Genomic DNA, 14,727 nt, shown 5'->3' on the forward strand with positions numbered 1-14,727 from the left:
ATACTAAGAACAATGTTTTTAGTATTTATTCTTAATATTTTTTTATTTTTCAATTTTAAATTTAAAATATATGTTTGAAAAAAAAATATCGAGAGATAGAATATAAGGTGCAATATTTTAGAACTATTTAATTTAATCTGAAGTATTTATAAATATTACAACAAAAATCAAAATGAATTATTATTTTAGAACGTGATCGTTAAAAAGTAGACATTCTTTAACGCTGTATACATATTTTTATATAAATTATTCAGCATTCGATGTTACTCCCTCCAAATTCCTAATTAAGTCATTTTCAGGTGCAATAGTGAATATTTATAAAATTAACGAAAGTTGATGAATATTACATTGACTCTGATATCTGCCGTGAAATAAATAAAAATTAATGTTTTTTTGTTATTATACTGTTAATATTTAGTAAGTTATCTTATAAAAATCATATTTATGAAATTGTAGTCATAATTATACTCATGAAAATATACTTGTTAATAACCATCTAAGTACAAGAATAATTATTAAAAGAGTAAATAAAATACTTGTAACTGTGACGTTTTAAGGTTTAAGCGACAAATCGTTTTAATTATATTCATATACGCTTTTTATGAAACTGATGACTTTAGAAATACATATGTATTTAGTAACTTATGTGGTTTTTCTGATGGGAACATGACCTCTTTCGGATATGTACATATCTTATCGAATAGATATTTAAAAGAAACTCATTCATTTACATAAATCGTGTAATATGGAAGGAACAAAATAAAATACATTGCTTCTCAGAAAACATAGATTGAATACTGTTCGAAGATCGAAAAAAGATGCGAGGGATGCGTCGAGGGGGCAAATGGTTGCAATGAATTTGCATTGAAAGTGGCTTTTAAACGACTTCATCCACCCCTTCTTTTAACCTCCATACAGTCTCCGATGTTACTGAACCTACGAAGATTGTAAGGTAAATTTCTTACAAATTTGATATTAAATTGTTTAATATATTCATCTCGCCATAAATGTTCCCCATTACCTACTACTCACTGGAAGTTGTAAAATAAATTAAGCACGGAAGTTCAAATATATCGTAACACGATTCCTTTTTTGTCACACGAAACATTAAACCAGATAGAAATCATTGTCTGGCGATGGATATGAAAATGTTTCAAACGGTTATAGATTTTATGAGTACAGAAATATTCAAAAATCGTATTATAATCAAAAGATCGTCTTTTTATTTTTAAACTTGAAAATACTTCAATCCTAATATTTCCTTTCATATCATAATAGTATCAATTCTGTAAATTTAACTTACAAATTTAGTTTTAAAATTTTACTCTGATATCCTTTATAGAAATTATTTATTAATCATTAATATACTATTAGTATACCAGGCGGCTGAATTGTTATTATGTGTGAAATATTATTATTATATATTAAAAATATAAGGTAAAGAACATGATACCAAGAATATATGAGGGACTGACATATATACAAAAATCCTCTGTTGGAATGTAAAGCTAAAATAAGAATAATTAGTCATTGCACCATACATCGTTATTTACATAAATCTTGAAAAAAAGTAATAGAATAAAGTAATTAGAAGTGGTAATTACCACTTACTATTCTATTACTTTATTCTATTCGTAGGCTAATTAGCCTAGAAGTATTTAATCATTATAGAACGATTTGCAAGTGCAGTACGAATTGTTTATTAAGCGTTTCTGAACGTTAAGCCCAAGTAACTTTGGCCAGATTAGCGCTATTTTGTTCCAAATGTAGAAAATGATTATTTTTAATATTGTTGTACCACGAAAACATAGAAACATTGTTGTTCCGTTGGAATGTAAAGACAGATAAATGGCAACAATGATCAAAAAGTACTAATGAGGTAATTTAGCAATTTATAGAGCAGTAAGATAATAACTGATCCTGCACCTAGCGTTACGCTAATCTGGTCAAAATTGCTTCCGGTACTGGTAAACATGGGGATGTTGCAACTGTTGTATAGCTAAGTATTTGGACGAAAGTATTGTCACAAATAATATATTAACATAGAATCACGAGTAACTTCGAAATAAAATATCACTTTTCCTTTAGTTTTTATTTTAACGCTATTTCTATCACGATTTTATGTTTACCTATTTCGACCCAAAGATGTCTTTTCATATATTTTCGTTTGGATGTAAATAATTGTCAAAACTGTTGGGATTTCAAATTGTCAGTTAAATGTAGATAATTTGAGGAATATATAATTTATTGATACATTGATGCGTTTTTATTAAAGATTATTTAATCAGGTTGTAAATTCTAGCATAACTCATCAATCTACAAAATATAAATGTAGCAATGTACACTAAAATGTAACATGGCGGGAAATAAGGGAATATCAAAGTTATGCCGCAACTTCTGCATTTTGCATTACAATTGAGATCGAGATTCTCTAGTCTGATAATAATTGATATGATGCTGCAAAATGGTTTTGATATTTATATGTAAAATGGTTTAAAATTAGGCACTGTTATAAAATTTTTAAGGTATTAAAAGACACCTCATGGTAAAAATAAGTATCTCATATGCACATTTTTAGATCTGCGATGAGCTGGAAAAAAATGATATTGCTGAATTAATTTAAAAACTATTGTATGAGAAGTCAAAAAATTAATTATGGAGAAACGATTCAACTCGGAGAATAACTTTAAGTTAAAATTTGAAAGGTGTCGTTTGTCACTTCTTGGTAGAAATAGTGCTAACTATAATGTATAAACTGTAATGTATAAATTAAATATATAAAAATCTATTCATTTTATCAGATTTGTCAAGAGGTTCTTGAAAACAATGATTTAAAATTGCCCAAGATTGCAATCGTGTATTTTAGAAAATTCTAAAGATGCTATTGGCGCTTTATCTTTAAATTAAAATATCCTTTTTAGCATGATAATTAAAGAATTAAACATATCAAATGTGTTAAATAAGAAGTTAAATAGTTAATGAATAAATAGTGGCGCTCAAATAGAAAAACAGAGTTCTGATGAACATAGGTTAACATATGTATATTCACAATTATAAGTAATTTCTTATTTAAGTATACATAAATTACTCATATTTATCTAGAATCAGAGAATAGGTAGAATCAGTAGAAAATGATTCCTTCGATCATTTAATTTTATTTCTTTACATTTTTTCTTATGAGCGTTTTTTTAACGCGTGGCATATTTTTTACCGACTAATGATGCGTATGAATTACGTAGACGAATAGAAAATGTTTGTAAGTGAAGTGATTCCATATATTCTTATTTGAAGTCTATACATATGCATAAATAATAGACTAAAATATGCTTGTACCACTAATAGCGTTCGTTAATTGTATCATTTTTACATTGCATATGTTATCGCCATTACTACAACCTACGAATTAGAATCTTATCGACTGTAATTAAAATAATTCAACAAAACAAGGAATTAAAGTAGCATTTTCGCAAGAATGATAAAAGGTAAGTCCAGCAGTTATAATACAATTGATCTTTTAGTATATTCGAAACCTAATTGTTTGAAAGTTTTAGTGCAGATAAAATAATTTTAAGAAAAAAAATACACCGACTTCGAAATGCACTAAAAAATATAAAATAATTTCTATTTCCTAACGAAGTAATTTCTATTTCATTCAATCATACAATTACGTAACAGATATGAATGAAACCTATTTACCCGTTAGGTAGTATATTAAATACATTTCAACCTTTTCGGAGGCGGCGCAAAATTAAGCATAAAAAGAAACATCTAATCAGAAACTGATATAGCCATCTTAAAGGGTGCATTCTCCGCTTTCTGGAACCGTATTTATAATTTCTTTTCGATAGTGGGTTCATGAGATAATGACTATCAAAGGAAAAAGCGTCATTTCGGCTTTGGTAGCTCATAACTTTGCGACCGATCATCGAAACGAACTTCATTGACGTGCAAATTATAGGGGAAGGAACAAGGAACAGCAATCTGGAAGTGGCATTAATCAAAAAAATTTTTCCATGTCTTTACAAGCTTTAAAAAAAAGAAAAAAAATTCTAAAATTTTTTCATCGCGATTTTTGTATATTTTGTTAATGATAATGGGCTCAAAAAATTTTTGAGATAAAGGGTCGAAAACTAGAGACCTGAAGCTTCAAAATGACTATTCTGGATGTCTTCTGTGATGAATTTCAACGGAGGCAGAGCAATTTGAAAATGACCTAAAAATTTAAGGAATTTTTCTGTTCCCTTAATTTTTTTGACTAGTGTATTTACTTGGGTACCACATTTTTTCAAGGATACTCGAATGCAGTTAATATGTCAAGCATCTCACTTTGACATATCATCTGAATCAAATATATTTATCTTCTAAATATCCTGTGAATTTCCTAAAGTTTGCTCAAAGAGTTATTCTTAAAAATTGTGTTATAGAAATTTCTTTGGAGAAATACTATACGATCCGTGTAATATGTTGCGACTTTATCACAAACAATGTGGTCAATAATCTCCCAATTAATAAATAAATGTGGTATATAGGTATAAATGATATTACACTGTATAATAATATGGGAATAATATACGTATGCATATATCAATACATATGCATCTGCGTATTTCCTAATCTTCATAATTACCTTAATAACATTTTTTTGCCTCTGATTTATCTTATTGTAAAAATAAATTATACAACTAATATCACGCAAGTATGTAATACGCAAAATAAAGCTTTTAGTCCACAATAGTTTGTATGTATTTAAGTTTTGGTGGAGTTAAAAACTGCACGGGTTTTCAGTTACGCTGGGTGTCAGGAGTTTGTTAGGACATAGTAATCTACAAATTTGGAGATATGAGAATTTGTGCATCTAGAAATTTGACGATTTAGTCATTTAGAAATTAGGGGATATATGGATTGGTGAATGTAGGCATTTGGAATCATATAAATTTAGGAAGTTAGAAATTTAGGAATATAGGAGTTTGGAGATACAGATATTTGGGTACTTTGGTGTTTGAGTATCTAGGAATATGGGAACTCCGATTTACAGGTGTTAAAAATTTGGGGACTGTGGGATTTCTGTGATGGGGAAATTTGAAAATTTAGATATACACAAACCTAGTTTGTAGATTTTTCAATTTTTAAATTTGAGAACGTGAAAATTCGAGAATTTGAAAATTTAGAAATTCGGGAAATTGAAAATTTGGAAACTCGAGAAGTTGAACATTTGAGAATTAAAAAGTTGTAATCAAAAGTGTCCTTATCCAAAGGAAGGTTACGTTTCCTTTAGGTGTACCTAATTTTCGTCTTCTTCGAGAATCAACTATACTCATTAAATTGAGCAACTTTTCATACGTTTTGAAATCTTTAAATAGTTAGTATGTTCAATGGAGAAATGTTTTTAGAGTTGTAATATTGGAACTATGTTTATAATTTTAGAATTATAATGCTGTACTATAATTATTCACAATGCAGAACTCTTTGTAACCATCTATTTCGTTTCTAAAAGTTGAAGAGAAGTATCACCGATGTGTCTAGAAAGTCTATTAATTATTATTATCTTCGAATATTACTAGTTCCGATCAAATCCAGAAATATCTCGTCGCAATACACGAAATGTCACGGTGGTTAATTGTGTTTCCATTTCTGTGTTGCTAACAAATCTATCTTTCGAGAATTGGTAAGTAACGTCCACGGCGAACTTGACGATTTTCAATAATTAATTGTCCTACCAATCTCCCTTTTATTTCATCTGTTGTTTTCACAACGCAGAAGAACCAGCATTTTTTGTCTGATCGTAAGAAACCAATGAACACATGTCTATTATTAAGTGCAATCATGTGGACTGTGATCGCTTTGTTATTTATCCAGATTATAATCTAGTATATATGTCATAAATTTGTTCAAAACTACTGTTACGTTACAATAGCATTTTGTCAAAACATCCATTATTTTATTAAAGTTATATATATATATCGATCTGTTTACTACTAACAATAAGAGAATGATATCATAAATTTCGTTTTATTTCTTTAGCAGTTACAGAAACTGGTAAGTTTAATTTGTAGTGTAGCATGTAGAATAATATTAAATAGATGTAGTTAGAAAAGTAAGAGAAACGCCGAGTACATAAAACACTTGCGTTCGGAGTTAGGCTTCGCTGATTGGGCGGGCCTAGTCTCTAGTTTTTGTATAAAAGACGAATATTTTTCACAAAAAGGGAGAATTACCAAGCCTTCCTAAGAGAGAAGACAACACCTCGAGCTGCTCGGCACTCTCTTAGTCTAGGCCAGGGGTCGGCAACCTGCGGCTCGCGAGCCACATGCGGCTCTTTGGATGTGAAGCTGCGGCTCTTTAGTTCCATACGCAAATATTATTTATTTTATCAAAAAAAAATAAAATTTTAGAATCGTTCTGAATCGATTAACGTGGATTAGACACCGATTCTATCTCTCAGCCACTTGTACCCGCTTTTCACCGCACCCCTCCCCGTGATACGCGTCGTCCCTGTCGTCAGTCCGTCGGAAGCTCTCGAATGACGCCGTCATCGGATGTTTCTATGTAGGTTTTAATTCGCTTTCGACACAAGACAATTTGGCATCTTCACCAGTGCTTTGGCTGTGACGTACAGTTTGTTGTTTCAAGTAAAAGAGTTAGAAGCGAATTATCTTCTCAAAGTTATGTATATATATAATAATAAGAAAACCGAAGTAAAGGTAGATAACATAATAAGTATTAAATTTTTAAAATACATATTATACATATTTTTTTCCAAATAAGATACCTAACTACTTTTTTGAAGTCAATAAGAATTGTCAAAAAAGAAACAAAGTACTACTGTTGGATATTACTGCGAAAGTGTTTTTATTCAAATATATATTTAATAAATTACCTATTTTATTATTTATCTATTTTATAGCTTTTATTATTTAAAAATTAGCGTTAATGTTATATACGCGATTGGGAAAGTAGTCCCACAAGCGGACTGCACGACGCGGTTACGAAAATCGCCGGGGACACCCGAACAGTACGGAGCGAAACCGCGCGAAAATTCGATTGTCATTTGTTTTATACCGCGTCTTCCCGCTCGGCAATGCATTGGCGTCATTCTGCGTTTATTGGTTTCATTGGTTTCAGTGTTCTTTGGTTTCCTCCGCCCAAACACAATAGTTAAAATAATAATTATAAGGGTAAGTACCTATAAATTGTTATTTAATAAACCTATTTTCGAACTCTGAGGATCAAAGTAAGTAGGTATTTGCAGTTTTAGATTGTTTATATGTTTGACAATTTTCATTGATTTCGGCATAGCTGGGCATAACACCTTTACTCGTAAACTAAGTATCTAATATTTGCCAAAATTAAAAAAGAAAAACTAAAATATGCAGACTGTGCCGTGATAAATACATTCTGACAAGTCCGTTCGAGCCAGTCGGAGATCACCGCACACGTGCAGTACAATCAGTACGTGAGAGAGTGAGACAAACAATATTTCGTGTCTAAATTATTTATTTTAATAATTAAATTATTAGAGAATTATTTATTTTATATAGGTAAGTATTTTTAATTGGGAAATATCGTTGTAAAATGTTTTTTGATAAATTATATTTCATTATGTCCAGCTTCTCGTATGTATTTACTTAGGTATACGTTGACATAATAAATAATTGCAAAACTTGTCATCTGCTGTTTTGGATACCTAAATCATAATTTTAAAAATTCTTTATTAGAGCTTCACCGCAAGCATGGCATCTACAAAAAAAAAGAGAAGAACTGAAGAAGAGCATCGAGAATTCAATCGGGATTGGACGAATTCGTTCGCTTTCATATGCAACTCAGATGGCCTTCCGAATTGTCTCATTTGCCACGAAAAACTCGCACACAATAAGAAATCAAATTTAGAGAGACATTTCACTACAAAACATACTCAGTTTGCTAGTAAATATCCAGCCGGCGAAGAACGAAAAAAAGCTGTCGACGAGCTCCAAAAACAAAAACAGCAATCAAGTTCCATGTTAAGTATGTCAAAGATTGCTTCATACGTGCATCTGAAGAACTGTTTCGTGATTTCAAAAACAAACCAGAAATCTTGAAAAAAATCAAAGATTTGTCACTATCCGCTAAAACAGTACAAGATAGAATAGCTAAAATGTCTTCAAATGTAATATATTTGCAGGTAGAAGATATTCAACTTTCTTCTGCCTTATCACTTGCTATAGATGAGTCTTGCGATATAAAAGAAGAACTTCTAGGATTGCTACCGCTCTCGGGACAAACTAGAGGGGAAGATATAGCGAATGCCGTGCAAAAATGCCTTCAAGACAATAAGATCGATTTAAATAAAATCGTTTCAATAGCAACTGATGGAGCCAGAAGTATGACAGGAAAAAATAAAGGTGCAACAACGATTCTTCAGAGCAATATAAACCACGAAATTTTTACGTTTCACTGCATAATACACCAAGAAGCGCTTTGTGCCAAAACATTTCCGGCCGAAATAGTTGAGGTCATGAATTTGATAATCAAGATTGTTAACAGCATCTTGTCAAAAACACTCTACCATCGTCAGTTTAAAGAATTTTTAAACGAAATGGAGACTCAGTATTCCGACCTCCTTGTTCACAATAAAGTGCGAAATAAATACATTCCTAAATGAAAAAGGTATTAATCACCCTGAATTAGAGAACGACAAATGGTTGCAAAAATTTTACTTAATGGTGGATATCACAGCAAAATTGAATGAGCCGAATCTAAAACTGTATGGAAAGGGAAACCCAGCCTATGTTTTGGTAGAAGAATTGGTTTGTTTTGGAGAAAAATTAATTCTTTTTGCAGAAGATATTCAGAGCAGTAAATTACTTCATTTTCAATTTCTAAAGCAATATCGCGATAAAACCAGTGCAACTGTTGACACGAATTACTTCAGCACAGTTATAAAAAAAATTCAAAATGAATTTACTGACAGATTTGAGCAATTCAAAACCAACAAAACCACTCTAGCATTCATAGTAAATCCTCTCAACACAAATAGTAACGAAATCCACATTGAGCCATTTGGAATTGATACTGCATCTCTAGAAATGCAATTGATCGATTTAAAAAGTAAAGCTTTGTGGAGTGGAAAATTTACAGAGTTGAAAAGCAAGTTGGAAGAGTTGGAGGTCCAGAAATGTATGTACGTAATGCAACAAAAGTGGACAACTTTAAAAGAACTGCCGCGAGTTGAGGCACTTATATTCGACGCATGGAATAGTCTTCCAGATTGCTACAGTGAGGTGAAGAAGTTGGCATTTGGAGTGCTGACTATCTTCGGATCGACATATTCGTGCGAGCAAGCGTTCTCTTGCATGAATATAATTAAAAGTAAAATAAGAAGCCAACTAACAAATGAAAATTTAGAGTCGTGTTTGAAACTTAAAACAACAAGTTATGAGCCAAATTTATCCAAACTTTCTAAAAACATGCAAAGCCAACGCTCCCATTGAATTTGTTTGCTCAAATGTATGTTATTGAAGTACAAGTTAGTGTTGTAAGTAAATGTTTAATTGTTTTAATTTTTTCCTTAAATAATAAGTAATTATCTAATAATGCCATATATATATTATCTAATTTGTTGTGAAAAACACTACTTATATATGAATACATAGATATTTTTCCTTATGAATAAATAGATTGTTTTTTTTTTTTTAGTACTATCTATTGTTGGCAAGAAAAAATTTTGTGGCTCTTTAAAAACTTTGAAATTTGGTAAATTGTAATTTTTGACTCTTCCGACTCAAAAGGTTGCCGACCCCTGGTCTAGGCCTATTCCAAAACCTTACAAGCTAAGAAGACGTTTCTTACGGCACCTCAGCTTTCCTTAATTTCTCAAGAAAGAAGACGTCACCTACGGTACATGACACTTTCAGAGATTATCTCTTCCTGACTTCAAGACTCCTTTCGTCACCCCATCAGATTTTATAAAACCTGGATTGCGCTGCGATAATTTACGTGCCGAACTCACTTTGCTCGTGGAAACACGCGCACTCATTTTTTTTGTACTGTGTTTAATTAAAATAAACACCTTTCTTTAATCAAATCTACAGTAGAATTATTTTCAAAATGTCATCTTTTGTATTTACAGTTGACCGTTTGAGTTTAGCACTAAACCTGTTTCGCCATTTATATTCGTACAAAGTGATCATATAAAAATTAAGGTTATTTTAAAGAAATTTTAAAGAAATTAGTTTTCATACAAAATTATTAATTGCATGCGGATGGTTCTCAAAAACCGACAGCCCAAAAATAAGCCTTATTTTTCTGTTTCTTATAAAGAAAATTCTCCTTCAAATAACTAAATTAGACAAACTATTTGAAACTTGTTAATTTTTATTTATATATTTATTTTTATAAGGGACTGATCATTGGGAAACAAAGTATTAACCATAGTTAACAGCGTAGACGCTCTGTTAAGAGCGTAGAGTAGTCGAAACTGTTTGTTTACAGTCATGTTTTTTTACATTAGCACCTATCTCAAATTTGCACCTTTAAAAATTCGACTTTATTAAACATGCGACATTTATTGCTGTCGAAAAATACCTGACTATCTGTAAAAACTTTATTTTTGCAATTATCGAGCCTCATGGTCGATTTCGTAAATTATACATACATATATACCATTATATATACCATAATATATACCATTGATATTGTTTATATTCTTTTGTATTACATTATTTATTGTATAGCGATATATCATTGTACTACATATTACACAATATATTGTACAACATTATAACTAACAATGTCTATTACAATATACAAGGGAGTCATGTAAGCGGCGATACAGCGGGATAAAGACTGGTTTTATATGAAAAAATAATACATCGAAACTTTTTGAACGTTATTCATATCGAAAATATAAAATAAAATTTTGTTATTTGAAATTTCGTTTAAGAGAAAAACGGCTTTAAATATTGCCATTTTCTCTCTTACTCTTGCTTTATATGATTTTTGCGTTAGGCGGATGTAGTAATGCTTCGATCATAGCTAATTATTGTAAATATCGATATCCAAACGTGCCAATATGAGAGTTATTCAGGGAACAAAACGAACTTTATAGAACACGGTTATTTTGAACCGCTTAGTCGACTGTATAGGTCGCCATAAGTGAATTATTCTGATTGTGAGTGTTGAAGAAGGAATTTTGCAAAACGTAACGATACACCTGACACGATTATAAAATACCTTTCTTTGCAACATAATGTTAGTAAATGTACTGTTAGTCGCATACTAGGTAAGAATAAGCTGCATTTTTATTACATTTTTAGAATACAAGGACTTACAGTCTTACAGATTATGATAATCTTAAAGACTTACAGATTATGTTTCACAAACAGTATTTTGTCAATGACAATGCTATAAAAAATTTATAACGACACAATTTTTTAGAAGAATTTTAAGTACAAATGCAACAAAATTCCTGAGAGACGAAATGTTGACATTCATAATTTGTACCAAGGAGCATCTGAAAGCAGATTGTGTTGAAAAGTAAATTTCAAGTGAGGAGTTTGAATGTTGAATTAGAAGACTAAATTATAGAATTTTATTTCTTTCTTGATAGTGTAATGTCAGAATCATATTTTTACTTACTATGTGGCATACTGTTAGAATTTCGTACGATGTTGCGTATGCGATATGATTATCTACGATGTAGTCCCATCGTACATTAGTTGAGCTGTACGAAATTTTTTTAATGAAAAATACCAGTATTGGATCAGCTGCGATGGTAAAATTTCCGAATTTATTGTTATATGCCCACCGATGTAGCAGGTGGAAATACAACCGTGAGGAAAAAGCTTGGGTCCTAGTCCCGATTACAAGAGGTGCAAAGGAAATTAACTTGATTTGTGCTGATTAGATGAGTATAAAAATGTATATTTAACGAACTGACTGCAGTGGAGTAATTAATGAGAGTGTCGCATCTTCGTTCGGTCTTGATCAGGGTTAGGAGTTTTGGCCTGAAGGGAAGGGAGATTCCTGGTAGGTAAGCAGGAAAGGACAGTCGAACCGTGGGAATAGGATTGTGCTGTTCTTGCATATTCTTATCATAAAATTACACTTATGCTATTTGCTTATAATGAGATGATTGCAGTAATAATAATAGTAGTACGCATAATAATAATAATGATGATGATGATAAAAAAAATAATAATAATTATTATGATTATAATAATAACATTAATGACGACGGGAGGAGTAGGATATAACATTATCTTCACTGAATTTTTACTTGTGAAGATATGTTAAGTCTGTTGTGAAAAGTGATAGCACTTCAAATATTCAATAGTTATTTGAAAGAATTATTATTGCGTTCAGAACAATACAATTATATATGAAAAATCGTGGACAAAGTTTCCAGCAATTCGTAAGTTAAAAAAATTTCTGATTAATAACCACTTTCGTCTATCTTATCTTCTCACTTCAGAAATATGGATACATATAAATGCTTGCATAATAACTCGATTTATTTATATTAGTATAAATATGTTTAGAACGTTTATTAACAGTGAGCAGCTTTTGAAACGAAGTTTCAAATCAGAGAATCTTATTCTAAATATATTTTCTAAATATCTTTTCACGCAGAATTAGATCCTTTCTGGTTGTAACACCAATTGTGTAACATTTTGTATAAATGTAGCGATGAAGCGAACTGAATTCTAAAATGTTTTGTATGAAATAGTTATATTCGTTTCAGTAATTACTTCAAATAAATATTGATAAATTAAAAAAGAAGTACATTTAAATCACCAAGTGCTTTAGACATTTACATTATTAATGAAAATAAAATAGTTACAAAAAACAGTTTACTTACAAGAGTTAGAAAGTATAGAGGAAGCCTTAAAACAGTAAAATTTTTTGTAGAAAGATATTTTCATAAATTACAAAATTAACTTTGTGTTTTTGGAACAGCGACATTTTTTTACATGAGTAGATTTTTCAAAATATTCTATGACGGTAAAAAAGTATTACTGCAAAAAGGAAAGAATAAATAATTCATAAGATATTCAAAATTATATAACGTATAAGCAGTTTTTTAAGATTTTATTCTTTAGAGCTAACAATTTTTCTTATTCTTAGAACTAACCTTAAAATCTTCGAAGTATCACATTTACAAAAGAGTTATTGTTATTGTTATTTTTCTACGCACCATATTATTTTCATTAAACAACTTATAAGTATAGCACCATAAATATATGATGGATTTTTAATAGTCAATACAGTTATTTTTATTAAAAATACGCAAAATAAATTATTACAAAAAGACGCCGGGCGTCAACACCAACAGTTCTCAAAACACACAAACGCTGCACGGCAACCAAAAACAGAAAACGAAGGACCGCGAATTTTTTCATTTAAGAGTTTTAAAAGCGCGTAAATTCAAAACTCCAACACTCCCCCCAATTCGCGGGTCGATGCTACGCAATCCAAATTAACAATATACATTGTTTTACAAAACAGTCTTAAATTTCTAATTACATAATTTTAACAGTTCTATGCACTTTACATGTTCTAATCTTGGCAGTGATTTCTGCTGCCATGTCACTCGTAGGCTTATAACATACTTCAATATAACTCTAAGTAATTCTGACTGACTAATTCAGTCGACTGATTGAAAAACTAAGTATTCTGACCGACTGATTCGGTTGTCTAACTTATTCTGACCGACTGATCCGGTCACTGATTTTTCACGAACTTTACGATTGGAAAATCTTCGCTTCCTGGTCACCTTCCCTTCCAGTGCGCCCTTAGCGCGCTTCCCTGTGGAAGGGGAGGACGAAAACCAGAATGGGCGAAAGTTAGACCCAAAGCGAAACTAAGAGTCCCAGGAAACTGTTTTTCGTCACTCCTTGAAACCCCTAGTCCCTGCCATAAATTAGGCCGTACCCTAACAATAACCTTTTTCCTGAGCCTCTCTTGAAAAATGAAATCTTATATCAATGTGCTTACTTCTAGCATGATAAACATTATTCATACACAACGAGATTGCACTCTGATTATCACAAAATATTCGCGTCTCTTTAAATACAAAGTTTGATTGCTTCATATATTTCAATAATTCTCGCAAATATACAATTTCTTTCGTTACTTCGGAAAGTGATATATATTCCGATTCCATTGTGGAAAGCGCGACGCATTTTTGCTTTCTGGTCGCCCAGCTTATTGGAGCACCAGCTAAAAACGTAACAAATCCAGAACACGAATGTTTATCGTCGAGGTTTCCACCCCAATCGGAATCTACATACGCTTGTAATAGTTCATTCGTCTTTTCATACTTAATACAATAATTAATTGTCCCTCGCAAATACCTTAATACATGTTTTGCTATTTTCCAGTGCATGATTCTCGGATTTTCACAAAATTGACATAAAAAGTTCGTCGCAAACATTATATCAGGTCTAGTTGTATTTGCTAAATACAATAAGCTCCCTACTAATTGCCGATAAGCTTTTTCCTTCATATCATCAATTTCTACATTTGTCAGTGGTTCCAAATCTTTCAATTGTTGATTTACTTTAGCTTCCAAAGGTGTACTCACTGTTTTACAATTGATCATATTAAAACGCTCAAGTAAATCTTCTATATATATACTTTGATTTAACCTTATGCTTCCTTTTTGACCTTGTCTTTCAACACATATACCCAATATAGTTTTAACTGGTCCTAAATCTTTCATTTCGAATTGCTTTTTCAGTAAATCCT

General features: G+C 31.1%; 1 protein-coding gene and 1 long non-coding RNA gene across 3 annotated transcripts; one reads left to right on the forward strand and one right to left on the reverse strand.

Moving 5' to 3' along the window:
- The first annotated feature begins 7,730 nt into the window (after positions 1-7,730).
- On the forward strand, positions 7,731-9,717 carry LOC105663232 (general transcription factor II-I repeat domain-containing protein 2A-like). Its single transcript, XM_076531178.1, has 4 exons — positions 7,731-8,048; positions 8,162-8,360; positions 8,647-9,260; positions 9,676-9,717. Exons 1-4 carry the CDS (start codon positions 7,731-7,733, stop codon positions 9,715-9,717), a joined length of 1,173 nt encoding a protein of 390 aa, XP_076387293.1.
- A 1,539-nt stretch (positions 9,718-11,256) lies between these two features.
- Positions 11,257-13,735, reverse strand: LOC143264274 (uncharacterized). Of its 2 annotated transcripts, XR_013037876.1 has the most exons (5): positions 13,112-13,735; positions 12,839-12,995; positions 11,918-12,067; positions 11,617-11,830; positions 11,257-11,491 (listed from the first exon to the last, which is right to left on the reverse strand). It is a non-coding gene; the product is annotated as an uncharacterized LOC143264274 (long non-coding RNA). The 2 variants fall into 2 exon arrangements; XR_013037877.1 differs by lacking the exon at positions 12,839-12,995 and having other exon boundaries at positions 13,112-13,734.
- Positions 13,736-14,727: the final 992 nt, after the last annotated feature.

This window comes from Megachile rotundata, chromosome 4 (genome assembly GCF_050947335.1).
Source record: "Megachile rotundata isolate GNS110a chromosome 4, iyMegRotu1, whole genome shotgun sequence".
NCBI lineage: Eukaryota > Metazoa > Arthropoda > Insecta > Hymenoptera > Megachilidae > Megachile > Megachile rotundata.

Bases quoted from the DNA above. Each gene is read 5' to 3' on its own strand.
- LOC105663232 (XM_076531178.1), top strand. From the start codon at position 7,731: ATGGCATCTACAAAAAAAAAGAGAAGAACTGAAGAAGAGCATCGAGAA. The intron at 8,049-8,161 runs GTGATTTCAAAA...ATATATTTGCAG, and splicing joins TGCATCTGAAGAACTGTTTC to GTAGAAGATATTCAACTTTC. The intron at 8,361-8,646 runs GTATGACAGGAA...TAAATGAAAAAG, and splicing joins AGCAACTGATGGAGCCAGAA to GTATTAATCACCCTGAATTA.